This window comes from Ipomoea nil, unplaced genomic scaffold (genome assembly GCF_001879475.1).
Source record: "Ipomoea nil cultivar Tokyo-kokei standard unplaced genomic scaffold, Asagao_1.1 scaffold0256, whole genome shotgun sequence".
In the NCBI taxonomy this organism is placed as follows: Eukaryota; Viridiplantae; Streptophyta; class Magnoliopsida; order Solanales; family Convolvulaceae; genus Ipomoea; species Ipomoea nil.
The window spans coordinates 50263-76969 of record NW_017616684.1 but is presented as its reverse complement, the minus strand read 5'-3'; the positions used below and the strand labels follow the sequence as shown (position 1 = coordinate 76969).

The 26707-nt window shown below is 37.3% G+C and overlaps 1 protein-coding gene across 2 annotated transcripts; it reads right to left on the bottom strand.

Annotated features, from left to right (window-relative positions):
• LOC109146777 (L-arabinokinase-like) lies at positions 1–24337 on the bottom strand. 2 transcript variants are annotated; one of them, XM_019294432.1, is made up of 30 exons: positions 24253–24337; positions 24028–24118; positions 21909–22016; positions 21216–21284; positions 21013–21096; positions 20342–20418; positions 18973–19039; positions 18585–18642; positions 18299–18366; positions 18143–18205; positions 17668–17721; positions 17461–17563; positions 17267–17376; positions 17063–17182; positions 16608–16664; positions 13358–13530; positions 13090–13249; positions 12142–12225; positions 11551–11670; positions 10402–10532; positions 10235–10316; positions 2648–2735; positions 2285–2328; positions 2086–2181; positions 1925–2001; positions 1194–1409; positions 952–1117; positions 752–823; positions 338–541; positions 1–180 (listed from the first exon to the last, which is right to left on the bottom strand). In XM_019294432.1, the coding sequence occupies exons 2-30, from the start codon at positions 24106–24108 to the stop codon at positions 61–63; spliced, it is 2952 nt and encodes a 983-aa protein (XP_019149977.1). In that variant the 5' UTR covers positions 24109–24118; positions 24253–24337; the 3' UTR covers positions 1–60. The 2 variants fall into 2 exon arrangements, with proteins under 2 accessions (XP_019149977.1, XP_019149983.1); XM_019294438.1 differs by lacking the exon at positions 24253–24337 and adding an exon at positions 24200–24240 and having other exon boundaries at positions 24028–24124.
• Between the last annotated feature and the right edge of the window lie 2370 nt (positions 24338–26707).

The window sequence follows — 26707 nt, the reverse complement described above, 5'->3', positions numbered from 1 at the left end:
TAAACAACAACAATAATATTATAACAATTCCAAATTTTGGAGAATTTTACATTTTTAGCATCATTTGGACAAAGAAGAACGGAGTCTTATTCTCATGTAACCGAACTTCCCAGCACCTGGCGAAGAACCTTCGAAAACATATGGCAAATACCCTGTCGCAGCTTTGTATCTCCTTTGAATCTACAAAAATCATAAAACCTTCTTAACAATACCCCTTATATCACTACAATAATATATAATAAACAAACACTGCATTGCTGAAATATCCTAATTTTAAACTAAAATTCTTTGCATTTGTGATGATTATGATTCAAAGAAAGGATGATAGAAAATCTACCTCAAACAGTTGTTCACTACTTCTCGTGCAGTTTCTCCCGATGATACATACAGTCCCCCCAGAACCACCACCAGTAATCTTTGCTCCAAACAAACTTGCATCACCAGATTTTGGTGATTTAAGGTGCTGCATTTCTTGGACCAATCCAACCAACCTATCTGTCCCGTCTGACCCTAGTCCACAAGCGCTGTAGCTGTAATGGCACTGTACATGCATGCGATAAGTCAGAGATACGATAATGTGGTACACACATACACTTTTTGAGCAAATGAGTATAAATACGTAGTAAAAAGCGAGGGACATGAGGTGTGAAGCAAGAATTGCTAGTCTATGGTCTAGGCGCTCATGCATTCTGGAGAACCTCGACTAAACAAGCACAGAAAACGAACGTTTGAGATTTATAAATAAATATACCTGATACATTAGCTGCCCAAGAGAGTAGAGTTGATGATCAGAATGTGCAGCAGACAATAATGCTTTAAAAGCCTGGACAGCAGTTAAAATTGCATTTACGTCTAGGTTAGCATTCTAGTAGGGTTACAATGTGAGTGTAGTTTAATCTATCTAAAATGGAATGGATGAGAATCATAAACTGGATGCCTTTACGTGTATACCTTTACTCTAAAATTCTCATAAACTGGATGCCTGGTGGGGGCTTGTACTGCATAACCGAGGTTTTCGTCAATTTTTGTGACAGAGTCATCATGATCAGCATACTTCTGAACAAACTCCTTCCCAGACACAGATTCTGGTAGTCTGCTTGCATAAGCAACTTCATATCTAGGATTGATAATGTGAATTTTGTGAGGAGTGTAAAAGCAAAACAGAATAGTAAAAAGAAACGCACACAACAAACCTATGAGGTGAGAGATTGCATAGGTAACCAAGAGAAGCCTCGGTTTCAAATAGTTTCCTGCTTCCGTCATCTAATTCATCAGAGTTAATATCGTCACCCTGCTCAGCAAAGTTGTTTGACATTGAGGAATGCAACCATTCAGACGCCATGGACTTAATCATCTTCCTACCCATGTATGTCCCTATTCTGACTGATTTGTAATCTCCACCACCAACACTGCAACGTACTATAATATATTATTATAAAGAATATAGATGAAATACTTGGTACAGTGCTCATTTCAGTGTGAAAAGACTGTGGGAACAGAACCAATGGATGACTAAAAAATAGCTGTAACAATTAACTACAGGAAATGAGTTGAGCTTCTCCCAATTCAGTGGTTGATAAAAGGAAGGGAAAGTAAAGGCATTAAGATGAAATTTGCATACACAAGAAAGAGAATTTTCAATCAGTTAAAGCTTTGCTATCAATAAGCATACAAAATGGCAAAGATTCTTAAAATATGACACTGTTTAGAATTGGTTCACCTGAGTTCGGGACTTCCGATAGGTAAAATCTTCATTTCTTCTATTTTCATAGGTAAGGTGTTGTAAATATTTTATAAAATGTTGCTTAATTAACTGAGGTCAAATTCTCTATCACTGAATGTTGTGAAATTAAAGGTGCAAGGTTGTCCCAATCTTAAAGAGTTGCTAGAAAAAAAAATTAACAATAGTATAAAGAAGGCATACCTATGTCGTATTCCAGAATCAATTCCCCAGAATCGGATATAGAGTGGAATTTCCACAAGTCCAAGTACCTCAGCAGGCTAAATGAAAGACAGAATCACATTGAATTTTGGATTTGATGTTGCATGTTACATTGAAAGTTTAGCATAAAACATGAAGCTTACCTGACACACCATCGCAAGAAGTTTGTTTTCTTCACCACATGCAGAAGCCATCTGATCCATAACTCCGCATGGAGCTCCAACAACATAGTTTTCTACCTAATGAATTTTAAAAATTGGATAACTCTTGACAACAATGTGATAATGAGGAGTTCTGATCTTAGACTGAATGCAAAATGGACAAGGTTTAAGAGAGACATGCCTTTTGGCAGAGCAAAGCAAGATCCCTTGGAGAAATTTCCAATCCTGCAAGCACAAGAAAAATCAGTACACTTCAAATAATATGACATGCAAGTTCATGATTGTGACAATCAATTTAGAGCCTAGCTAGGAAAACTCATGATCTTCCCAGGGTTGTGCCCCACTCTTGTAATTTTGTAAAATATGGAAAAAAAAAAAACAAGAAAGAAGAAAGAAAGCTTATTCCCAGAATTGAAAGTCATGAAAACCATATCCATCAAACCAATGAAAAAACAATTGTTTGTGATGAAATTTGACTACGCTAATACCAAAGACAGGAAGAGAAGAGGAGCCGGGGGGGAGGAGAAGCAGAAGAAAATAGTACCATGGGCAGCAGCGACAGCAGACATGCTGGCAACTTCAATAGACGCAGAAGATGATACACCTTTACCTTCAGGTACCCCAGAAGATATCTGTAATCATTTTATTAATTCCTGTCACTTATCTGGGGTAATAGTCAATGGAGATAGTTTCACTTGGACCACATGATAATAACTGAGTTGCTAAGGCCTGAGGACTTGCTGTCAAATGGGTTGATCACCACTGTGATCAATCCCAGGTGGGATGTGCTAATCTCTGTTTAGTTCCCCTAATCCCCTTTATTTAGGCGTGTTGTAATAAGTTATTGTTAAATATAATAAATATATCTTGATATTATTATGATTAAACACTTACCTTACTAGAAACTTATTCATTTTTAATGCCAACATAACAAGGAAGAATGGCATTCAAAGAGAGAATCGGAATCAAATTTTTTGAACTATTTACAATACTGTAAAGCAAAATGAAAGGCTTTGCTGTAATATATGAAACAATGGAGGGTCAAGTGCTAGTGCCTAGGCTCAGGGGTCCTTATTAAAATATCCCTTATCTTATCATCAAGGTGACTAAACTAAAGGAAACAAAACTCAAACCACATTGGACAAACCAAAGAATGCATGACAAAGAAGACAACAGATAGCAGATATATTCTTCAAATGCCACATGGGAAAGGTTTTCAAACAAATAAAACATAAAGTTAATAATTGAATCAGTCATGCTGCTAGACAGTTTAACATAAGTATCTATTAATAAATCCATAAATTAACTTATAAATGTGAAATTTGGAACCAAATATCATAAGTGACATTGAGAACGGAAGATTGTGTAACATTGTAGGATAACTAAAACTATTTATCCCCTCTCAAATAGCGAAGTGAGCCTCTCGTTCGACCGTCGAAAGTATGCTAAGTAATCGGTGGGATGGCTAGGAAAACAAGTAAGGCAAGAATATCGCAAAAGTACTTGAAAGCTTCAAAGGGAACTTAGATTACTTGAGCACTCGAACTTTGCTTGGATGGTTACAAATGAGGCCCCCTTAAGGGGTATTTATACCCATTCCACTCCTCAATGGACGGTGGAGATCGATTTGATCGTACGGCTAAGATTCATTCTCTAGAATCCTCCATACTTTTCTATACAACCAAGAGGATTTCACAATGTTCTAGAATATTCTAAAGCTCCCTACATCTTCTAGTGTTATGTACATGCTTCCAAACTATTCTACAAGCTAAGGGATGATATGTACAAGCTCTAGAAAATTCTAGAGTGGCGTGGCAAACCTCTGAATCTCGTACGAACACTGTCCGAGCGCTACATCCTCCCCCACCTAATTTGGCGGCGTCCTCGTCGCCTTGTATGCTTCCAAACTGTCTCGAAATTGCCACAAGTCTTCCTCCGGTTCCCATGATGCTTCGGACTCAGGCAATCCCTTCCATTTAATGAGGTAGTACGATTGAGGTGGAACTCCCCTTTTTCGAACTACCTTTGATGCAAGCACCTCGTCTATGTCTTGATCAAATGACTTCGTTACAATGAGTGGTGCTCTATGAGATATCCCTCGACTTGGGTCTTCCATGTCTTTGTGATACGGCTTTAGCATGCTCACATGGAAGACTGGATGAATTTTAAGGGAACTTGGTAGGTCAAGGCGATAAGAAACCTTACCTACCTTAGCGACAATCGGGAACGGCCCTTCGTATCTTCGAACTAGCCCTTTGTGTAAGCCTCGAAATGCCTTAAACTGTTGTGGCAAGAATATGACGAGGGCTAGATCTCCAACGGTGTACTCTTGCCGCATTCTCTTCTCGTCCGCCCATTTCTTCATGCGTTTGCGAGCCTTTTCCAAGCACAAGCGGGCTAGATCGGCTTGTTCCTCCCACACTTTGGCCATCCTAACCGCTCCCGGGCTTTGCGTATCTTGGAGTGAGGTGATCAAAGTGTGTGTAGTCAATGGTTGTTGTCCCATGACAATCTCGAACAGACTCCTCCCCATTGCCTCACTCCGCTGCAAGTTGTAAGAGAATTGGGCAATATCAAGCAACTTGGCCCAATCTCGTTGGTTAGCGCCCACGAAGTGCCGCAAATAGCACTCTAGTAGACCATTCACCCTTTCAGTTTGGGGGTGAAAGCTGGTAGAGAAGTTGAGCGCTGTACCTAAAATTTTGAATAACGTCCGCGCCACAACTTGCCGGTGAAACGGGGGTCCCTATCACTTATTATATTCCTCGGCAAGCCCCAATATTTCACCACATTCTTGAAGAATGGCCGTGCCGCCTCCTCCGTTGTGCATTCCTTGGTGCATGGAACGAATGTCCCATATTTGGAGAAACGATCGATGATCACCATAATGGACTCATACCCTTCGGATTTTGGTAAAGCTGTGATGAAGTCCATGGATATAGAGTCCCATGGCCTCTCGGGGATGGGTAAAGGCTCTAATAGGCCGGCGGATCGCTTGTTCTCTATCTTGTCTTGTTCGCACACAAGACAAGTCTTCACGTAAAGCTCCACAGTGTCGCGCATCCTCGGCAAAAAGTAAGTTGCTTCTACTAGTGCCATCGTACGCTTTTGACCGGGATGCCCCGCCCATTTAGTATTGTGGCATTCGTGAATGATGTCCCGTCGCAAGTTTCCCCACTTTGGGACGAAAATTCTTCGTCCCTCAGTGTAAAGTAGGTCGTCCTTGTTGAATTTGGAAGATGGAATGGCCTGGCGGGTGGAGAATAATACCACCCGCCAGTTAGGCGGAAGCAATATAAAGAATCAAGACTAGGAAATGAATATAAAACTGAAATTATATTGGTAGATTCTCTCTGTTTCTAATACAGAAACACAGTACATATATATACACAAATACATAACTGTAAGTAACTACCCATAACTGACACCTATTCATAAACAGACACAACCCTATAGATAAACCTAACCCTTTAGTTTTCAACACTCCCCCTCAAGCTGGAACATCTAGAAGTTCCAAGCTTGGATTAAAACATACACTCTACATTACAAATGAAGATTAAAAGCAGCTAGAGAATAACAGTGTTGGATGGCTTCGGAGGAACAATGCTATAAACAACCCTTGGGAATGAAGGCACCAGGGCGAAGCTTGTCACAAACAACCTTGGGAATGAAGTCACCAAGGGCGAAGATTAACACGAACACCCTCACAGCAACATAAGCATTCTAGGATTTGCCAATCAACAATCTCCATCAAGAACGGCAGAGCAACCAAATCATGAGCAGCAAAGGGGATGTAGTAGAGCCCATAGATTGTTGTATGAATACCGAGAAAACCACATGATTGTTGTTTATACCTCTTATAGGATAAGTGAATAACAAAAGAAGCTTCCGGAAATAAACAAGGTGCCAAACATGAAAACCCTAGGGACTAAGTATGGTATACCGAATATAAAGAAACAAATACGGTTATACCAAAAACACCCCGGAAAGAGGTTTGCCAACCAACCCAAAAAGCCTTCAAACTTCACCAAAAGGTCCAAGGGCAAAACAACAATCTGGAATTTTCAACGGAGAATACATCATAAGGAAAAATACAACTTTGATGTTTGAAATACCCTAGGAAAGTAGGCTCTGATACCATGTTGAATTTGGAAGATGGAATGGCCTGGCGGGTGGAGAATAATACCACCCGCCAGTTAGGCGGAAGCAATATAAAGAATCAAGACTAGGAAATGAATATAAAACTGAAATTATATTGGTAGATTCTCTCTGTTTCTAATACAGAAACACAGTACATATATATACACAAATACATAACTGTAAGTAACTACCCATAACTGACACCTATTCATAAACAGACACAACCCTATAGATAAACCTAACCCTTTAGTTTTCAACACTCCCCCTCAAGCTGGAACATCTAGAAGTTCCAAGCTTGGATTAAAACATGCACTCTACATTACAAATGAAGATTAAAAGCAGCTAGAGAATAATAGTGTTGGATGGCTTCGGAGGAACAATGCTATAAACAACCCTTGGGAATGAAGGCACCAGGGCGAAGCTTGTCACAAACAACCTTGGGAATGAAGTCACCAAGGGCGAAGATTAACACGAACACCCTCACAGCAACATAAGCATTCTAGGATTTGCCAATCAACAATCTCCATCAAGAACAGCAGAGCAACCAAATCATGAGCAGCAAAGGGGATGTAGTAGAGCCCATAGATTGTTGTATGAATACCGAGAAAACCACATGATTGTTGTTTATACCTCTTATAGGATAAGTGAATAACAAAAGAAGCTTCCGGAAATAAACAAGGTGCCAAACATGAAAACCCTAGGGACTAAGTATGGTATACCGAATATAAAGAAACAAATACGGTTATACCAAAAACACCCCGGAAAGAGGTTTGCCAACCAACCCAAAAAGCCTTCAAACTTCACCAAAAGGTCCAAGGGCAAAACAACAATCTGGAATTTTCAACGGAGAATACATCATAAGGAAAAATACAACTTTGATGTTTGAAATACCCTAGGAAAGTAGGCTCTGATACCATGTTGAATTTGGAAGATGGAATGGCCTGGCGGGTGGAGAATAATACCACCCGCCAGTTAGGCGGAAGCAATATAAAGAATCAAGACTAGGAAATGAATATAAAACTGAAATTATATTAGTAGATTCTCTCTGTTTCTAATACAGAAACACAGTACATATATATACACAAATACATAACTGTAAGTAACTACCCATAACCGACACCTATTCATAAACAGACACAACCCTATAGATAAACCTAACCCTTTAGTTTTCAACAGTCCTCTACCTAAAACCGTTGTGTCTTGCCGCATTGTAACTTCACCAATTCTTTCGCTATGGGGTCATGTTGAAGTCCCTCCTTGATTCGTTCAATCATGTCCCCCTTGGCTCGACTTATGGCTGCAAGCTCCGCCTTTCTACTCAATGCATCGGCCACGACGTTGGCCTTGCCGGGCTTGTACTCTAAAGAGTAATCAAACTCCGCAAGAAAATCTTGCCAACGTGCATGTTTTGGGGACAACTTCTTTTGCGTTTGGAAGTAACTTGTAGCCACATTGTCCGTTTTGATGGTGAAGTGGGCTCCAAGTAAGTAATGACACCATACTCTTAAGCAATGCACTACGGCTGTCATCTCATTTTCTTGCACCGTATAGCGTCGTTTGGCATCGTTCAATTTGCGGCTTTCAAATGCTATGGGGAGCATGTCTTGCATTAAAACTCCTCCAATAGCGAAATCAGACGCATCGGTGTGGACCTCAAAGGGTTTGCTAAAGCCGGGTAAGGCAAGGACGGGTTCTTGGCTTACCGCGACTTTTAAGTCCTCGAATGCCCTTTTGCAAGCGTCGGACCAATCCCACGTTTTCCCTTTCTTGAGAAGGTCCGTAAGCAATGCTGTCCTCTTTGAGTAGCCCTCAATGAACCATCGATAATAATTTACTAAGCCAAGGAACGATCGAAGTTCCGTTACCTTAGTTGGTGCTTCCCATTCAACGATCGCTTGGACCTTGGCTTGATCCATATTTAGCCTTCCATATCCAATGATATGCCCCAAGAAATGTACCTCCTTTGTGGCAAAGGTGCACTTTTCCCGCTTCACGTATAGTTTATTTTCTCGAATTACTTTGAAGACGGTCCGTAGATGCTCGGCATGTTCTTCGATCGAGTTGCTATAGACAACGATGTCGTCCAGGTACACCAGCACAAATTGATCCAAGTACGGCTGAAAGATCTTGTTCATCAGCGTGCAAAACGTCGCTAGCGCATTGGTTAATCTGAATGGCATGACCATCCATTTGAACGAACCATAGCGAGTGACGCATGCCGTCTTGGGCTCATCTCCTTCGGCGATTCGGACCTGGTAGTAGCCTTTTTGCAAGTCCATCTTCGTATAGATCTTGGTTCCTCCAAGTCGATCAAAGAGATCGGCAATCAATGGAATGGGATAGCGATTTTTAATTGTTACCTTGTTAAGTGCTCGGTAATCAACGCACATCCTCAACAACCCATCATGCTTCTTTTGAAATAGGACTGGTGCGCCGAAGGGTGCTTTCGACAGTCGTAACATGCCCCTGTCCAATAACTCATTGAGTTGTCGCCTTAATTCCTCAAGCTCACTGGGTGACATGCGATAGGGTGCCATAGCGGGTGGCTTGGCACCCGGCTCTAACTCGATTGCATGATCCACCTCCCTCCTTGGTGGAAGCTCCTTGGGCAGCTTCTCGGGCATCACGTCCTTATTTTCCTCAAGGACAACTTGAATCAATGGGGGAACGACCGAAGTCTCCTTACTTTCGTCGTCCATGTCAAGTACGGCTACAAATGTCGGCTCGCCCTTCTTGATCCCTTTCGTAACTTGCATTGCCGACAATTGACGTGCCTCGTTCGCCTTCTTCTCCGGCCCCTCTATGGTGGGGATCATGCATGGAGACCCCTTCTCCAAAATGTACATCGTGCTAAACGATGGCATAGGAATTGCTGTGACTTGCCGAAAGAAATCCATCCCAAGTACGACCTTGAAGTCGTCCATTGGTGCCACCGAGAAATTCACTTGGCCTCTCCAAGTGCCTAAACGTAACTCGACGCCACGGGCTACGCCATTAAGTGGTTGAGCTCTTGCATTCACGGTCTTGAGCCAACCTTCCCCCTTCGTCCAACTAAGACCGAGTCTTCTAGCCTCATCCTCGGTCACGAAATTATGAGGGGCCCCGGGATGCCGCACGAGCGCTTGCGCTGCGCCGGACTCTATGCCCGCGTCAAAGTGGTATCAGAGCGGGATGTACTTATATTGCTGCGCGTTATGGTGGGATCCTCAACGGTGAAGATTATGCGAGCACGGTGGCATGTGGCATGAGGCATGCGCACGTGCTGATGACGGCTCCACTCCGTTGGTCCGCATGGGGCGGATGGGTCTCGCGAGGAAAGGGGACTCGAGTGGCCACCAGCTTAGTCGAACTACTCTTCATGAGATGTCCAGGCGTTTGCGGCGCGTATGCAATATTAAGTACGGCGATCCTTGGGTAGAGGCCATCTCCCCTAGCACGAGGGCGTGCTAGATGTTAGGTGGGGGAGAGTGTCACGAACTGTTTTTCCGTGACCGTGTAAAGACCCAAAGAATGTGGAAACGGCCAACTGGTTAACAATGCTATGCGGGTGAAGGGGGCGCACCAATAGCATTAAGGGTTGTTCTACCTTAGAAGCTAAGGTCTGGCCGAGTTAGGCACGCCGACCCGATTAAGTTTGGGGAGCCTGTCGCTAGTCTTGGACTTGACTATGAAGGGGACGAATGCGATCGAAGGGCACAGCTGGTTGGGAGCTGTTGCCGCTTCCCTGATGAGCTTATTGCAGGGCGAAACCAGATTGGCTCGTATGTGGGTAAAGGCTGATCCGCGGGGCATGAGGGGCCCCGGGATGCTGCACGGGCGTTGTGCGCTGCGCCGGACTCTATGCTCGTGTCAATAGTCATCCTTGTGCTATTTATTAAATTCTGGAGGTGATAAAAAGTTGAAAGACTCCTTAATAATGAAGAACACAGAAAAACTACCAGATCAATAATGAACACAAAAAAAAAAAAGGAAAAAAAAAAAAGAACCAAACCAGCATGCTAATACTGTCTGAAAAACGAACACCCAACTCAGTCATTAAGACCAGTATTGTTCCAGCAACATATGCAGCCCACCTAGAATGGAAGCCATTATTGAGTTGAAGTCTGCATCATCAAATTGTAAAAGCCAAAGCTGAAATACAAAAAAACAATCAATTACCTTTGAGATGGATCACGGGAAAAATATTTGTATGCTTTCTCATATGACATAGGCTGGTCACCATCCATGAAGTCGGAAAGGTCCATGTCAAAAGTTGGTGCACGGATCCCTAGCTCCGAACCGAATGAAACCTGATAACAAATGGTAATGAGGAGAACATGATTAATTCAAACCAAAATCTTATTACATTAATTTCTTCCAACAATACAGAAGCCAACTAGACTTATAGCTTATCACACTGCCAGAAGAGATAAGAAGAAAGGAGCAATCCATTCCAGACACAAAATAAATGTTGACTGAAAAGCCTTTCTGCACTCATTTTCAACAACTCTATGGAGAATCCCAATTCTTTCAAGACTTCTACATTTCATTCAAACAAAAAAGGGGTTTTCATCCTGATGGAAACTCTAATGCTCCTTCTGCCACATTGTGGTGGAGCTTATTCTGTTTTTAACTATCTGAAAACCTTTTCAACCTTACATAAAATAGCAGCTTTCCAAAAACTTTTAAGTTACTTGGGCTTCCAGAATCCCAAAATTTTATCTGAAACATCAATTAAACAAAAGCTTCTACTATGACTCCAAACAATCATCATCATAACAAGTTAAAAAATAGTTATTCAAAGAGAAGTCTTCATGATTCTCACCATGCCTATGTTGGGATAATAGAATACTTCATGTCTTTAAAGGCAAGTATATGTAAAAGCTCTAATATTTAAAAGGGATATTTGCTTACAAAATGAAGCAAGAATCAATAACACTTCATGAACGGACAGTAAAGCTAACGAAATACATTTAAGATAAAATGAAAAAAAAAAAAAAAAAAAAAAAAAAAAAAAACAGTTAAGTCCCAAATCCTTGTATCAAGAAGGAAGTGTAAATCCAGAGATCAGTGAGCAATTTTACAAAATCAACTGTTTCCCTGAGGTTATAGAAGAAATGAAAATTTAAAGAAAGCCTCATTGAGTAAAGAAAAAAATTACTGTAGCATTATGAAGGAAGATAATCGATATAAGCATTAATGCACTAATTTAAATTAAAATGTTTTAAAATGAATTACAATTTAGAAGTTAAATTGTAGCATCCAGATTCATCAAGTTGCATCTCATACTTAACTCGATGATATAGGAGAAAGCCTAGTAATACATACAATTTGAAGAACAGGGATGGGCCCTTCTGTTGGCTGCCTAGCCTGAGCATGCTTCCACAACTTGTGCTTGGTTGGATGATTTCTCTGGATGGCAACATGACATGCTTCTCTAGTGGGCATCTGTAGGGAAAAAGGAAACACAAGAGAATGATGGAAGCAATACCATAAATGTTAAGCACTACCACAGTACATGATGTAGTCAGAAGAAAGGACATGGAAGGTGTTATAAACTAAGATTGGGCCAAGGTCACTCAACTGGGCTATAATGCACATGGGGGTCAAACCACACTAAAAGATTGAAACCAACCAATTAACTAGTCTAACCATGGCCTTATAAACCCATATATTATCTCCTATTTTATCAATGTGGGACTCTTAATAGAAGGCATAAACCAATCCCTCAATTAAATATTTTAAATTATAAGAAGCATGGTATTGAACAATCAATAGAGCATTATAGTAGCTAATTTTACTAAGAGCAATATGGTATTAAGTCACTTTGAAGACACAAAAGCACAATCATCAAAGCAAAAGCAGTTTATGGTTTTCAGCTCAACAGCACTTGGACAATAAAGGGAAAATGTATAGAACCTGCAGAACCAGGCTTCCTGAATAGTCTGCAATCCCTCCCATCACATCCAACCTCCCTGGAGCTCTGGAAACAATTATGTCTTCCTGAAAAAAGTATTGACAGATAAAATGGTAAAAAAAAATATATAAAAAAAAATAGAAACATGCCATAACTGATGCGGAAAAGTTAGTAGTGGGAAAACAATTGCTTTTATGCTATGTTTAGTTTAGAGTTTGTTTCGTGAGGTTTCGTTATTTTCTTCAATTCCAATGGTTAATTGAGACTCGGATTTCGTACAAAAACAAACATGTCTAATCATTTATCTCATTGCTGGGAGTATTATTGTTTGTCAGCAATACTACATCCTGTCCTGTAGTTCTCCTAATTGACTGGCTGTCACTTTTAAATAAGAAAAGTGAAATTAATTCCTTAGACTTCTGAGAGGTCTACACAAACAGATTGGAGAACAAAAAGCCAAGACATTCATCAACACTAACCTCAAGCAATCTTCAAAACACCACTAGTGTTCATCTTCTTTGCATAGTAGTGAAATTTCAGACTTATGAAATGTTCGTGCTTTTTACTTGTAAAATTTGTTGCAAATGTTTTCTCTTCCCTAATTGTGATCTTTTAATTTGCAGGTTATAGAAATATTACCCTGTACTAATTTTGGAATAGAACTAGTTACCTCCAACAAACTTATGAAATTCCAGAAATCTGATGAGCAAATTAAAAAAAAAAATCAAATTGCAAATAAAGTAAAAGAATCAGAAGATGAGATAAGGAGAGAGACAGTAGTGGAATTTCTGTGTTGCAAAGCTTTTGGAGTTTTTGTTGCTGTGCAATAAAGTTAATAAAGGATAGGAAGAGGAGAGAATGTGATGCATACACAATGATGAGTTTTCAGTCCATAAGATGCAATGAGTAAAATTTATACTTAAAACAAAACTAAAGTAAACTAAATATACCTCCCAGTTCAGCATTGCAACAGCAGCTAGATGCTCACGTGTTTGTGGACTTTTACTACTCACAGGATTCATTGATTGTAGTTCTGCCAAGGTCTTTAAGAAACCTATTGTGTCTGGAAGGCCACGATGATGCCCATGAAGAATCACAAAGTCTTCAGTTCTGCAGATTTGCAAAATGTGTTTTACCGAAGAATCAAGAATGAGCCATAAAATCAAGGGAAAACAAAACAACTGCACTTGTGCAGATAAAGATGGATTGATAAATTACTCTATTGATTTAATGTTGGAGTCAACAGCATTATGATTTGCTGATTGTGAACGAGAACTAAGTTCAGTTTGGGCAAGTGAATACCAATCTGGAACAGCAATATCTGTCCCAGGAATTCTTTGGAGCTGATATCCAAGTACAATAGCATCTCTCAACCTCCTGGCTCCACTAAACTGAAAATCAAAGCACAAAAATAATAGTAAGATGATTTCATTCACTAGTTTCTGGAAGCAAGAATAAAGCCAGTTTCAAGCCACATTATGAATAATGAGTACAGAATAGAACTTGAAGGGACTAATGCCCAATGAAAGGAAACCAATATGAACTGTATCCTCAATGCTTTGCAGATACTCTCTTTGTGCTCTGCACCAAGCTACAATCTAACGTGTTAGCACCCACAGTCCAAGTAAGTGAAAGGTTGGTGTTGGGATGATATCCACTATTCCAAATGAAAACACAGTCTAGGAAGAGGAGTTCAAAGAGGATTAATCAAAAGGCACATAATTAGGGAGGAAAGTTGCAACAAAGTAGGGGTAATTATAACAAGTGTGAGGGAAAGTATCGTTATATAAATAAGTTTAAGGAAAAATTGCATTTTTGGTCCTCTAGTTATACCCGTAGTACAGACTTAAAACCTGAGTTATATGCGTGACCATTTTAACCCCTAAGTTACGCATGGAGTGACGATTTCAGTCCTTGAAAGACCAAATCAGTCACTTAATAGTGACAAATTGGTGGTAGGAATAGTCCCCGAGAGACTAAAATCGCCACTTTGTACATAACTTAGGGGTTAAAGATGGTCACACATATAACTTAGGGACTAAGTTTGTACCACGGGTATAACTAGAGGACCAAAAATGCAATTTTCCCTAAGTTTAATTTAGACAGAAAACACTCTATTGCAAATATTTTAAACAGAGACCACCAAGGTCATCCACATTTTGTACATGTACAATGTACCATCTAGTGAAATTTAGCTTAACTTTGATGATTTTTACCTCTGTGGTTTCTATGTTAAAATCCTTATGACATTTTGTTCATTTTTCTCTTACATTTATTCTATATTCTTCATGTTGAATTTGGAAGATGGAATGGCCTGGCGGATGGAGAATAACACCACCCGCCAGTTAGGCGGAACTCGGAAGCAATAATGAAGAATCAGGAATGAGAGAATGTATATGAAATTGAAAGGTTACAATTAATTCTATATTTTCTGTTTCTAATACAGAAACACAGTACATATATATATATATATATATATATATATATATATATATATATATATATATATACAAATACATAACTGTAAATACCTATCCATAAACTAACACCTAGTCATAAACAGACACAACCCTATAGATAAACCTAACTATTTAGTTTTCAACACTCCCCCTCAAGCTGGAACATCTAGAAGTTCCAAGCTTGAATTAAAACATACACTAACCTTACTTTAAATTACAAATGAAGATTAAAAGCAGTTAGAGAATAACAGTGTTGGATGGCTTCAGAGGGACAATGCTATACACAACCCTTGGGAATGAAGGCCCCAATGGTGAAGATTAACACGAACACCCTCACAGCAACATAAGCACTCTAGGATTTGCCAATCAACAATCTTCATCAAGGACGGCAGAGCAAACAAATCATGAGCAGCAAAGGGGATGTAGTAGAGCCCAAAGTAATGACAGATACACCCAAAGAATGAAGTATGAATACCGAGAACACCACATGATTGTTGTTTATACCCTTTATAGGATAAGTGAATAACAAAAGAGGCTTCCGGAAATAAACAAAAGGTACCACACTTGAAAACCCTAGGGAATAAATATGGTATACCAAAAACAAAGAAACAAATATGGTTATACCAGAAGCACCCCGGAAAGAAGTTGGCAACAAACCCAAAAAAGCCTCAAAACTTCACCAAAAAGTCCAAAGGGCAAAACAACAATCTGGAAAATCTTCACCGGAAAAATACATCACAGGCACAGAAGGAATGGAGGAGAGCCAACGAGCAGAACTGGAGAGTCTTGCCGGAAAAATCCGCTGGAGACTGCCTCACGCGCCGGCGCATGCGATCGGAGGTCCGACAATGGCGGCGGCGCGTGGCGGAAGAGATGGCGATGCCGCTTGCTGGGTCAGGCTCGCCGGAGACGGTAGAAGGGATGGATAACACCAATTTGACAAAAGAACTCACCAAAAGCAAGTAATTTGAACATTTAGGGTTTGCGTGAATAGTAACTTTACTGTTCATCATTGTTCATGCAACTGAAAAATACAATTTTGATGTTTGAAATACCCTAGAAAAGTAGGCTCTGATACCATGTTGAATTTGGAAGACGAAATGGTCGGGCGGGTGGAGAATAACACCACCCGCAAGTTAGGCAGAAACAATAATGAAGAATCAGGAATGAGAATGTATATGAAATTGAAAGGTTACAATTAATTCTATATTTTCTGTTTCTAATATAGAAACACGGTACATATATATATATATACATACACACACACAAATACGTAACTGTACCTACCTATTCATAAACAGACACAACCCTATAGATAAACCTAACTATTCAGTTGTCAACACTTCATATGAATGTATGTTTGAACTGGATCCTTAGTTACTTTCATACTAAAATGTAGAAAGAGTGAAAGAAAACCAAAGAACAAAGAAGGGAAAGTAAAATGAAGGAGAAATTTGTGTTTGGATGAGAAGAAAGAGAGGAGTGAGAAAGGAAGGTGGTGCACCTATTGAGATTGCAAGAGGAGACAGGTTGAATCACTTGAATGTATAGTGCATGCTGAGGAAATGAGGGTCAAATTTCCTCCTCAATTTCTTCCCATTTTGGAAAGGAAATGTTATGGAATATTCAAATATGGAATTCTTACATATTAGGAAGCTTAGAGATTAGGGTTTTGAGTGAGGAGTTATATGGAAACTTGTTTCCATATCATATGTCCTCTAGCTTGTATTTAAAGGGTGGAGTATTCTCTCTAGATGTGTGAGACAGAGAGCTGCCTGAACACAAGGTATTTTTCTAAGCTTTTGAACAGGAAATATATGATAGGATAGGTTAATTTTCTCCTTATGAACTTCCCATCCCTTTTTTATCTCACAAAAATAAGAGGAAATCAAATCTTTTACCCCATGTTCATACTCCCAATTTTCCATCCATCCAAACATAGTGCAAGTAAAAAGAGACAAGGGGAGAAGACAGATGAAAGTTTAATATGAAGTTCCAGTGATCATTACTTTATCTGAAGCTCGATTATTTCCATAGGCTGTATCCTGAAGTATGCGAGCAGCCACCTAAACGAACATCAAAAACAAAATCATAGCAGATAGATTAAACTGAGAGAAACGAAACTAAACTACTAAAGTTCATATTATAATTTGAAAGGAAAATAGAAATAGCAGATAAATTAAAAGAAAAAGATAAAAAGCTTTAAAAATGAAGAAACTTGCCACTTCCAACTTCAAAATGAGATTTATTAGACCAACCAAATCAAACTTCAAAATTCAGTTTGCATAAGGCTAATCTTGAGGATAGGAATCTTCACCTTAGGAATTAACAAAAATCCAATGTATAAGCTCATATGTTTAGGCCTTATTCCTTATCTGTTCTTCTAGAGGTTTGCACTCAAGCTTGCTACTATCATTTTAAAATAAAGAAACCACAGTATAAAGATTCAGATGAAATCAGATACCTCACCACCATTAATGCCTCCTTCATAACACGGTTTCAAAGTTATAGCCCGTTGAAGGTAGGGAGCCCAGTTTCCAGCGAGCAAATCCCTACGTATCATCTCTACACCCCCTTGGTAGTGCTGTATAGAATACATAATAATAACATGAAATCGAAATCTTAAGCCAGCAAAGAGAAAATACCAGCCTGTCAGCAACTATTTTACCTCAACTAGATTCCTCAAAAATGGTTCTTCGTTAAAATAATCTCTACGCACAAATACAAATGGCACTTTGTATGCCAAAGCTTCACTAGATGTGCCATATCCAATTTTACCTGAACAAAGAGAATTTGAAATTTAACTACAGTTTTGTCATGTGCAACACAATATTTGAACTCCTTAAGGGAAGCAAAATTTACCAAGCATGACGTCTGAAGCAGCAATAGCATCAGGTGTATAAAAATCTTTAGGGAGTTTTACAAAATTAGGAGGCAGCTCTTGCCCTTCAGAAGCACCACAAACCTTTAACCAGAACAATGACCATAAACTTTTGTTACCAAAACCAAAATGCATTTCAAATGAAACAAGGAAAAAAACACAAGACACAGAGAATCAGGAAAACTGACCAAACATATCCATCCATCAGGTAGATACTCCTTTTTTAGCTGCCATCCAGCTAGCTGCAAAAAGGATGGCATGTCATGCTACGCTATGGGTTTTTTTTTTTTTTTTTCCAGATTTGGTCATCTAAAACATATAAAAATACACCCATAACAAATTAACAATAACCCTATAGCTCTAAAGATTTTAAATGCTAAAGCATTATAATACAAAAAGGTATAGACCTCATTGACACTATAAGTTGGTGGTTGTTTGGCCCAATTTATTATGGGGTTACTACTCATCTACTCCAAAATAGAAGTCAGGCCAAACACTAAAAATTAGAAGGCTTTTAAGGCTAGATAAGAGGAAGAAGCCACATTTTCAAGAAACTCAATCAAAAAACTCTGAAGTAAGGCAGCAAATTTAAAAAGTATCGTCAGTGAAAATATACGTGAGGATTTATTAAAAGAAAAGGAATGGAGTCTAAGAAACTATTACCTGCCCGCCAAAATTATAAACAAGAAGTTTGACATCATCCCCAATTCCAAGCTCTTTCCTAACCTAAATGAAGAAATAAAAAATAAAAGTAAAGAAAATGTATAACTAGAAGTATTTGCTTGCTTGCTTAAAGGATGATAATACTACAATGTGTACCTCTGCACGAGATTTGTGCAACCTTCTTACAACAAGAGGTACATCAATGACATCTCTAAAAGCAGGCACTGCAAAGTGAATTTTTATTTTGTGTTAACACCAACATGCAGAGGATTGAACATAAACTACAGAAGGAAGATCTATAAACACATAATGCATGAACTCATCTTAAAATTGAATGTATAAGACAAGAAGAAATGAAGTTGAGACAATGAACCAGTAAAGGAAAGTAAAGAAGCAAATCAACACTTCTCAAAATAGCTGTAGACAAATGGAATTAACATACTTGGGCAGTACCCTGGCAGACGAATTAGAAACTCACAATGAGAGTAATCCTCTGCTATCTGCACGTATCATCATCAATGCCAAATATCTTAGTTGTCAAAATATAAATAATCATTTTAGAAGTCATCATATGCAATAGAAATTAATTGGTTTTAGCATAATATTAAGTCAATATAAGTTGTGCTATGTAGTCTCCTAGCCTCTGTCCCAATTGACCAATTGTCACATTGAAATTAGCACTAAATGATAAAGTTATCAAGAGAAAAACACAAATATACACATATGTAAAATCTCTCTTTTATCTTCACTGATTAAAGGGAAGATGGGCAAATGAAAGAAAACTAAACATCATATTCTGGATGCAGAACTCAGGTAAAAATGGGAATCACCTGCCAGATTATTGAGCGGTTTTGTATTCCTGCTGCCATTACATATTCAGCATAGATGAAATCCCAACTGCCAAGGTATTAAAAAGAGTATGGGGGGAGAAGAAATATAAGATTCATTTCTAGCCACTAAGAAAAGACATCATAGACAGAATATGACATAATTAGAATGTATCGAGGATAATTAAAAGAATAGTCTTAAAAGGGGGATGTAATTGTAGTGAGCATTGTTGTAATTTGAGTGGAACCCATGTTTACTGAAATATATCAGACCTCAGTCCTAGTAAATGTTTCAATGAAGAAACCGCCTTTACAGTTAGTCAGTGATGATGAGCAGCAAACAGATTTTCCTTTAGTTTCATTTTACACAGACGACAACTCATCTTCCATTTATTATTTTCTTTTATTCATTGAGACCTTTATAATGGGTGTGGAAAGAAATGTACTTCACATACAAAATGAAAACTTCTACAGTAGCAGCAGTGTCACTAACAAGGATGTCTGATTAGTGAGGATTGTTCCATTGATTAAAGAAAACTAGAAGGGTAATTAGAGCTGCTAAACTACAAAAAAGAACACTTTCAGTATCCTTTATTGTGGATGAGGGAAGAGAACTCCTCCACATATAAAAGTTATAAAAAAAAAATAAATAAATAAAAAACTACAGTAGCAGCATAATTGTTGGGTAGCAAGGATGTCTGATTAGTAGGGATTGTTCCTTTAATTAAAGAAAACTAAAAGGATAAGTAGTGCCATTAGACCTACAAAAAAGATTAATATCCTATATAACATGAACCAACTATTAAACTTCTTAAAGGCATACTTAATGATCAACAGTCCGAACAGTACACTTTAAATCCCCCCTCCCCCCCCCCCCCCCCCTCCCCCCTCCTCTCCACCAGTGTAAAGGTAGGTCCACCCCTCCATAATTAGAACTGGTTGGAGGGATACCTAGCCCTTACCCTTAGACAAAAGAAAAAAGAAAATGGTTTTCAAAGAAAAGAATCCCAAACTCCTGAAACAGCCTTTGCTAACTCAGTTATCTGATATATATTTAAGACAAAATTTTGTAACTAATTTCTGTTTGAGAAATGGTAACTATGGGTTCTCTAAGCAATGAAGAAAAAATAGAATTCATATATTTTTTTCATACAGAATACAAATTAGGTTTAAAAGCAGACAACTGATTTGATATATATATATATATATATATATATATATATATATATATATATATATATATATATATATATATATATATATATATATATATATATATATATATATATATATATATATATGCAACCATGATATTCTGTAGACCATTTGAAGTGGAAATGGACAAGTCATTACAACACTTCTACCAATCTACCTGAAATTGGTGCAACAAACCGCAGGTATTCCAGCATTTGCCGCTGCTCGGCAAGCAACAGGAACAACATCTGAAACCTATGTGACAAAGAGATAACCGGTTTGAAAAGTGCTCACATAAAAAAATGAGGACAAGTACTTGGAAAATGTATTGTTATTGAATACAGTGAAGCTTGGACTGCTGTACCAAAAACCTGATTTACCTGAATTCAAGTGAGTACTTATATGGATCGTTCAAGAATGATACCCAGAAAAACCTAAAACCATGTCAGGCTTTAACTAAATAGACACCACTCAGAGTGGTTGATGTATTTGAAACTGTATATTTTCAGGTGCCAAAGGCTAGTGCCCATTCATTGAGGCACAACCACCAGGAAGGGAGTTGTTGGCTTCTCATGGTCTAAAAGAAATGCATAATCTTTGTGCAACAATTTTGAAAATTTTTCACCTTGTGCATGGAGTTATAACAAACTGATGAATCAAAGACAAATAAATAAAGAGAAAATATGCTACCTCAAACACTTAACAAATTAAAATAAATACATGAATTGTACAAATAAATACTGCATACTAATTATTTCTAAAGTGATGCTTATTCATTCTCCCTGCCAGTCAAATGACGAGACACAATCAGGATAAAATAAAAAACAAGGTATTGCTCTACAACTTTACCACAAAGTCAGCCTTGATAGATTTCAACCAATCAACTTCTGTGGCCAATATTTCTTCCCGAGGGACTACAGCTGTTTCAATGTACTGGCAAAAAATCAGGAAATAACCTAGATTCAATGATAATCCTTATTGCAAAAATGAAAGCAGGGGCAGTATTTAGCTACTATTGTTTTTCAGTTGATTTTCAGCAGATATGATCAAACCTTTTCAAGTGAAGCAAGACGGTCAACTGTCAAAGCATCTGCTTGAACAGCTCCACAGTCCAGCAGCACCTGCACATGCACATGTGTTATAATATGCATGTAAAAGCCACTAAATATGTATGTATCATTAAAATGGATAACCTGTGGCTTTTATCCAGTGGAAATGCAAACCAAATATTTCTGAATTTATCTACTAAATATGAAAACTGAACTGAGAATATATGCAACTGGTACTGTAATATTGTTTCTGGACTCCATAGAAAATGAGTGATGAACAAAACTTGCATAGGTTTCATTTCATGTGATTCAAGTATGCATCATTAAAAGGTTCAATCCATTCTTCAACATTTTTCTAGCACAAAGAAAAACATTCGCCTTTTTTATCTTCTATAAAATTTGAATGAAAATCTATTCAACAAGACAACAACACAACCATAAGTTAGACATTTTCATATAAAGATAGGGCTCCCATGCATCCAACTTTCGTAATATTCATCAATACGTTCAGCTAACACAACGTGGAGTAAGCAGTAATTTATCTATTTGCTTATGAGAGTAAAGAAGAGGACATGTTACACACACTTCATCTTCACCACTATAACTAAGAACACTAATTAATGAAATACTATACAAGGAGAAAGAGGATCTGACTGACAACAATATATACTTTCCTTATAAAGTAACTATATTTACCTTTCGAATAAATAGTTGCGGTGACTGTATCTCAGAAGTGTAAACATAGTTGGGAGCGCCAGTGACCACATGAACTTCATGCCCAGCTAGAATGAGGTTACGAACAATCTGTATATTCAAACAATCTCAACAATGGGTAAAGTTCCTTAGAATAAGTGATCTATTAGTGAGCAATGATAGCAAAGTTTAAGACCATCATAGTAAATGGGATGTCCTGACAATGTACCAAAGATACTGACAAGTTATGTCATAGATAATTAGATATTCATAGGTTAGATCAAATATAAAGGACACAAATCAATTCAAATCAAATTAGATAATAGATAAATAAATTAATTGAACAAGCAAATTCAGGTTGGAGCTGGACATCTGTCAAAGATTATATTACATTATACTAATAAATTTGAGATAATGTACAAATAGAAAACTTGGCATGTCTATACATCAGAATATACAAAGCAAGCTAGCAAAGAAAATCAAAAGATTACTTACAAGTACATCAAAAGAATGGATCATTATGTGCCTGTTTGGGGATTAGTTGTTAGATTAGCTTTTAGCTTCTTTTTTTCTTTTTTCTTTTTTTTGTCTTTCTTTCTTTTTTAGTACCAAGGTAAAAGGAAATTAGCTCTCTCAGTGTACTAAAAAGATGGGAACAAATATTGGCTAATAGCTTTTAGGTGTTAATTGTTTGTATTAGTTGTTAGTCAGTTACTAGCAGTCAGTTGTTGGAATATGTAAAATGACATAATTTTTAGTAGCATTTTTTCCAAATATTTTTTTAGGATACTAATCTAGATGAGTGAATTTTTTTTTTTTTTTTTAAATCACCTATCTAATTAACTAATTAAGTCAATTGCAAGAAATGCTTTTAGTTAAATATAAACACAACATTGGGAAGTTAATAAAAAATATATATTAGGATGAAATATGGATATTTTGAAGTATAACAAATATAATATATTACGATGGAATAGGGTTAGACAGGAGTCAGTCATCATTTGAACTTACACCCTAAAAAGCTATTCTCAAAGAGCTATTCCCACCTTGTTGGGATCAAAAGCTAATCTAAAAAGCTCTTTACCAAAGGGGCAAATCCTAAAAGCTAATTTAAAAACTTGTTTACCAAACACAAAAAAAGTGCCTTTTAACCTGATAACACCCCTAAAAGCTCTTCAAAAAGCTAAAAGCTCTCACAAACACAGCCTATGTACTATTTCTAACAAAACTCCAACTGTCCATATATTATGGCAGATGGAAGTTGGGCCACCATGTCATGTCAATTTGAGATAACATACATGTGTAGGTCAATTTGTTTCATCCAACCAAACAACTCAGAGAAAAACAGGAAATGGCACAATAATGATTCTCCAAGAGCATGCTGCAAGTCTCAATTGTTATTTCAGGGTTGGAGGTCCAATTTGCAGGGTACCAATGAGTAAGAAATAATGCAAATCACATCAGAATAATTCCATTACTGAAGCCAGAATAAATGTTGTTCCCCCAATATATGGGAAAAAATATCACAAGGCCTAGGCATGTTAACTGGCAAGAATGATCCGATTTAAAACAGGCAAAAGAACCACATAGTAACATGAAACTATTATTTTCAGAAACCAGAAAATGGAGACTGGCCAGGCACCAATGCAGCTAGAGAAAAAATAAACCTTTATTTCATTCTTGACATTGCAAAAAGCAGCCAGGATTATTCATTTAGAATTTAAAAAAAAAAAAATTATTTCCAAAACATATGATGAAAAAAAAAAAGGCTTAAAGGTGATAATGCAGACAAGACAAAAAAAAATCCCAACGGAGCAAATGATTTCCCTCTGGCATCAACAAAAGCAACTTAAACTATGCGCCTATGATTCTAGTCCTAGAATTTCTACTCTTTACCATCCAAGATCCTATCCACAAGAATCAACCACAACTATCAAAACAATGAACAATCCCATTTCACACTCATTGTGGCAGATCAAAATGAGGGATGTTCATAATCTCATATGGTTTTTGTACCTCATTTTCAGCTATCTCAACATGCATTTGTCTGCAAGTATCTAGTGAACATCAAAACATGCATTTCATGGATTTTAAAAGGTTCTAAAATGAGTTTGTAATTCACCTCAACAACGCGAGTAGCATGCCCAAATCCATGTCCTGTCACATAGTACGCAAAAACCAATGGCTTCTTCGGTGAACCCATTCTCAGAACCCTAACAAATGCACAATGCGTTTCGGAAAACAAATCAGAAAGGGGATTTAAACGACCGGTAGAGCTTAGGAGATCCTGTCGTGTGCATATGGCTACTTATAGTAAAATTTCGTATCTGAATCAGTTACCAATTACCATGTTTGAATCAATATCCAAATCAGTGGATAAAGATTGACTTTATGTGCTGGATCGATGGGATCGGTAAGAGTCAAATCATTGTTTTATTGCAACTGTGGAATTTGGCTTTAAAAACAAAAATTATTTGAAGGCTTGAAAAATTTTTTTACAAGGAGAAAGGTATTCAAAAAAAAAAATTATGAGTACGAGTCAAATTAGTCATTGAATTATACACATGAAAATATAATTAGATAAAATAATGTCACATGTCATTGATTAATCATTCCTCAAATTACTACTATACTTTTTGCTATTCTTTAACTATTTCACAATTTATTAATGATATGTACTATATGTCATTGATTAATCATTCCTCAAACTACTACTCTACTTTTCACATTATTTTTCCACAATTAAACTTCTGCGGATGCATCATCTCCCCCATATATATATTCTTTCTCATCTTCATCCCTTTAAGACATCCGGTAAATAAGTGACAGATGTATAAAAAGTTGATGAGATAAGATTTCTCCTTGCCTTCATCCATGTAAATATTAAAGTGCATCCTAATGAAAACTCTTTAGTTCATACACTTTCATTTGCAGACTAAATTTCTTCACTCCAACTTCTACAAATTGCTACTAAAATGTATGATTGATGAACTTAATCTTTTTACTTTATATTAGTTTTTATTTTTATATTTAATCATATGCATAAATCCTTTATATAATAAAGCTATATGGTTTGGAAAATAATTAATGTTACAATTAATGCCACAACATCCTTTATTATTAAAAAAAAAAAAAACACAACATTTAAAAAATAAAATAGCTATATATTATATAATCATATAAAAAATATACTTTTGAAAAATAAAATAGCTATATATTATATAATCATATAGAAAATGTGTTCAATTAGAGTTTAAATTTACACATACAAAATTTAAAATTTGCTTTCCAAATGTGATTATCTTAGTTATTATTCGTATTGTGAAAATTATAATATAGATGATATACAATTAAGAATAAATCAATGTAATTATGTAAATTCTCTCTATAAGTTTATTTGAATATGCACATAATTAGAGATTATATTAACCATACAAAATTATAATTTTAATTTTAATTGTAATTTTGTATTCTATAAAAATAATAAATACTTGACCAATGGAAGCTCAAAAATATTATTATATTAAATAATTTAAAATATTTTAATTTTTCTATTTTTTATTTATATTTATAATAACATAATTTGTTTCCGTGCATCGCGCGGGTGAATTACTAATGTATTCAAAAGACGTAAATCTTATTTGAAGAAAGAATGATATGTACAGTGTACTACATATCATTGATTAATTATTCCTCAAATTATTATTATACTTTTCACATTATTTTTTCACAATTAAACCTCTGTGAAGGGCATTATATATATATATATATATATATATATATATATATATATATATATATATATATATATATATTTTGAAGGTCAATCTTGCGATTGTATTAATGAATCAAAGCCGAAATAGCGTCAGGTGGGATAGCATCCTAGTACATAGCTTGATCCTGAGTAAATGTTAATGTAGCTAAAGTATGCGCATGTAAATTAACCTGCCTAGAAATATAATCCAAAGTAATACGATTAAACAACGACATAAACATCCTGCACTGGTCAACTGTGACCCCAACGTACGAATGGATCGGCGTATGATGGTGCCTGAACATCGCTGCCAATTCCATGCAATCCGTGAGTAAACTTACTGATGTGGTGTCCCGTTCAAGTAGCCAGGACAAAGCCTCCTTGTATGCCTGAGCCTCCGCCATAAGTGGTGAAAAACAAATTGGTAACTTGCCATTCCTTGCTGCCACAAACGAGCCATCTGGCGCTATAATTACCATGCCGTAAGTAGCCTCGCCCGTGTCGTGCCGGAAACCCGCGTCTACATAACATCGTAGACCACCCCCTCCTGGGCCATTCACGTGGTCCGCCGCCGGTGCCGGGTTGGTTCGGCCAACATGAGCAGTGCCGTACGCCTGCAGTGCTACGGTGGCTGCTCTGACCAACTGGGTAGCCCGCATCATTGATCCCTTCCAGACAGCTGAATTCCGGGTTCTCCAAATATAATATAATATTGCTACCATTAACCGGATCTGCTCCTCCGTCAAGACTGCCATAACCCCTTTTAGCCATGTTGTAAACGAGTCTGCAACAATATTAATAATAGGCAATTGTGTTATATTCCAAACAAGTCTAGAATATTCACAGAGCACTAAAGCATGCAACACATCTTCATGATCTAAACCACACATAGGGCAAGTTGGGTCCACCTCCACCCTTTTAAATATCAAGTTAACGGTTGTTGGCAAAATATCACATATGGCTCTCCACAAAAAAGTTTTCCATTTCGGGGGGACTTCTATTTTCCACATTGCGATCCACTTATCAAAATTCGCTGGATTATTCTCAT

What these genes read in the sequence shown, in the direction of transcription:
- LOC109146777 (XM_019294432.1), bottom strand. Translation starts at nt 24,108, where the DNA reads ATGGGTTCACCGAAGAAGCCATTGGTTTTTGCGTACTATGTGACAGGA. An exon ending in TCTGCCAGGGTACTGCCCAA is followed by an intron (nt 18,367 to 18,584) that starts GTATGTTAATTC and finishes TTCACTTTGCAG; the next exon opens with TGCCTGCTTTTAGAGATGTC. An exon ending in TTCTTGCGATGGTGTGTCAG is followed by an intron (nt 2,002 to 2,085) that starts GTAAGCTTCATG and finishes TCTTTCATTTAG; the next exon opens with CCTGCTGAGGTACTTGGACT.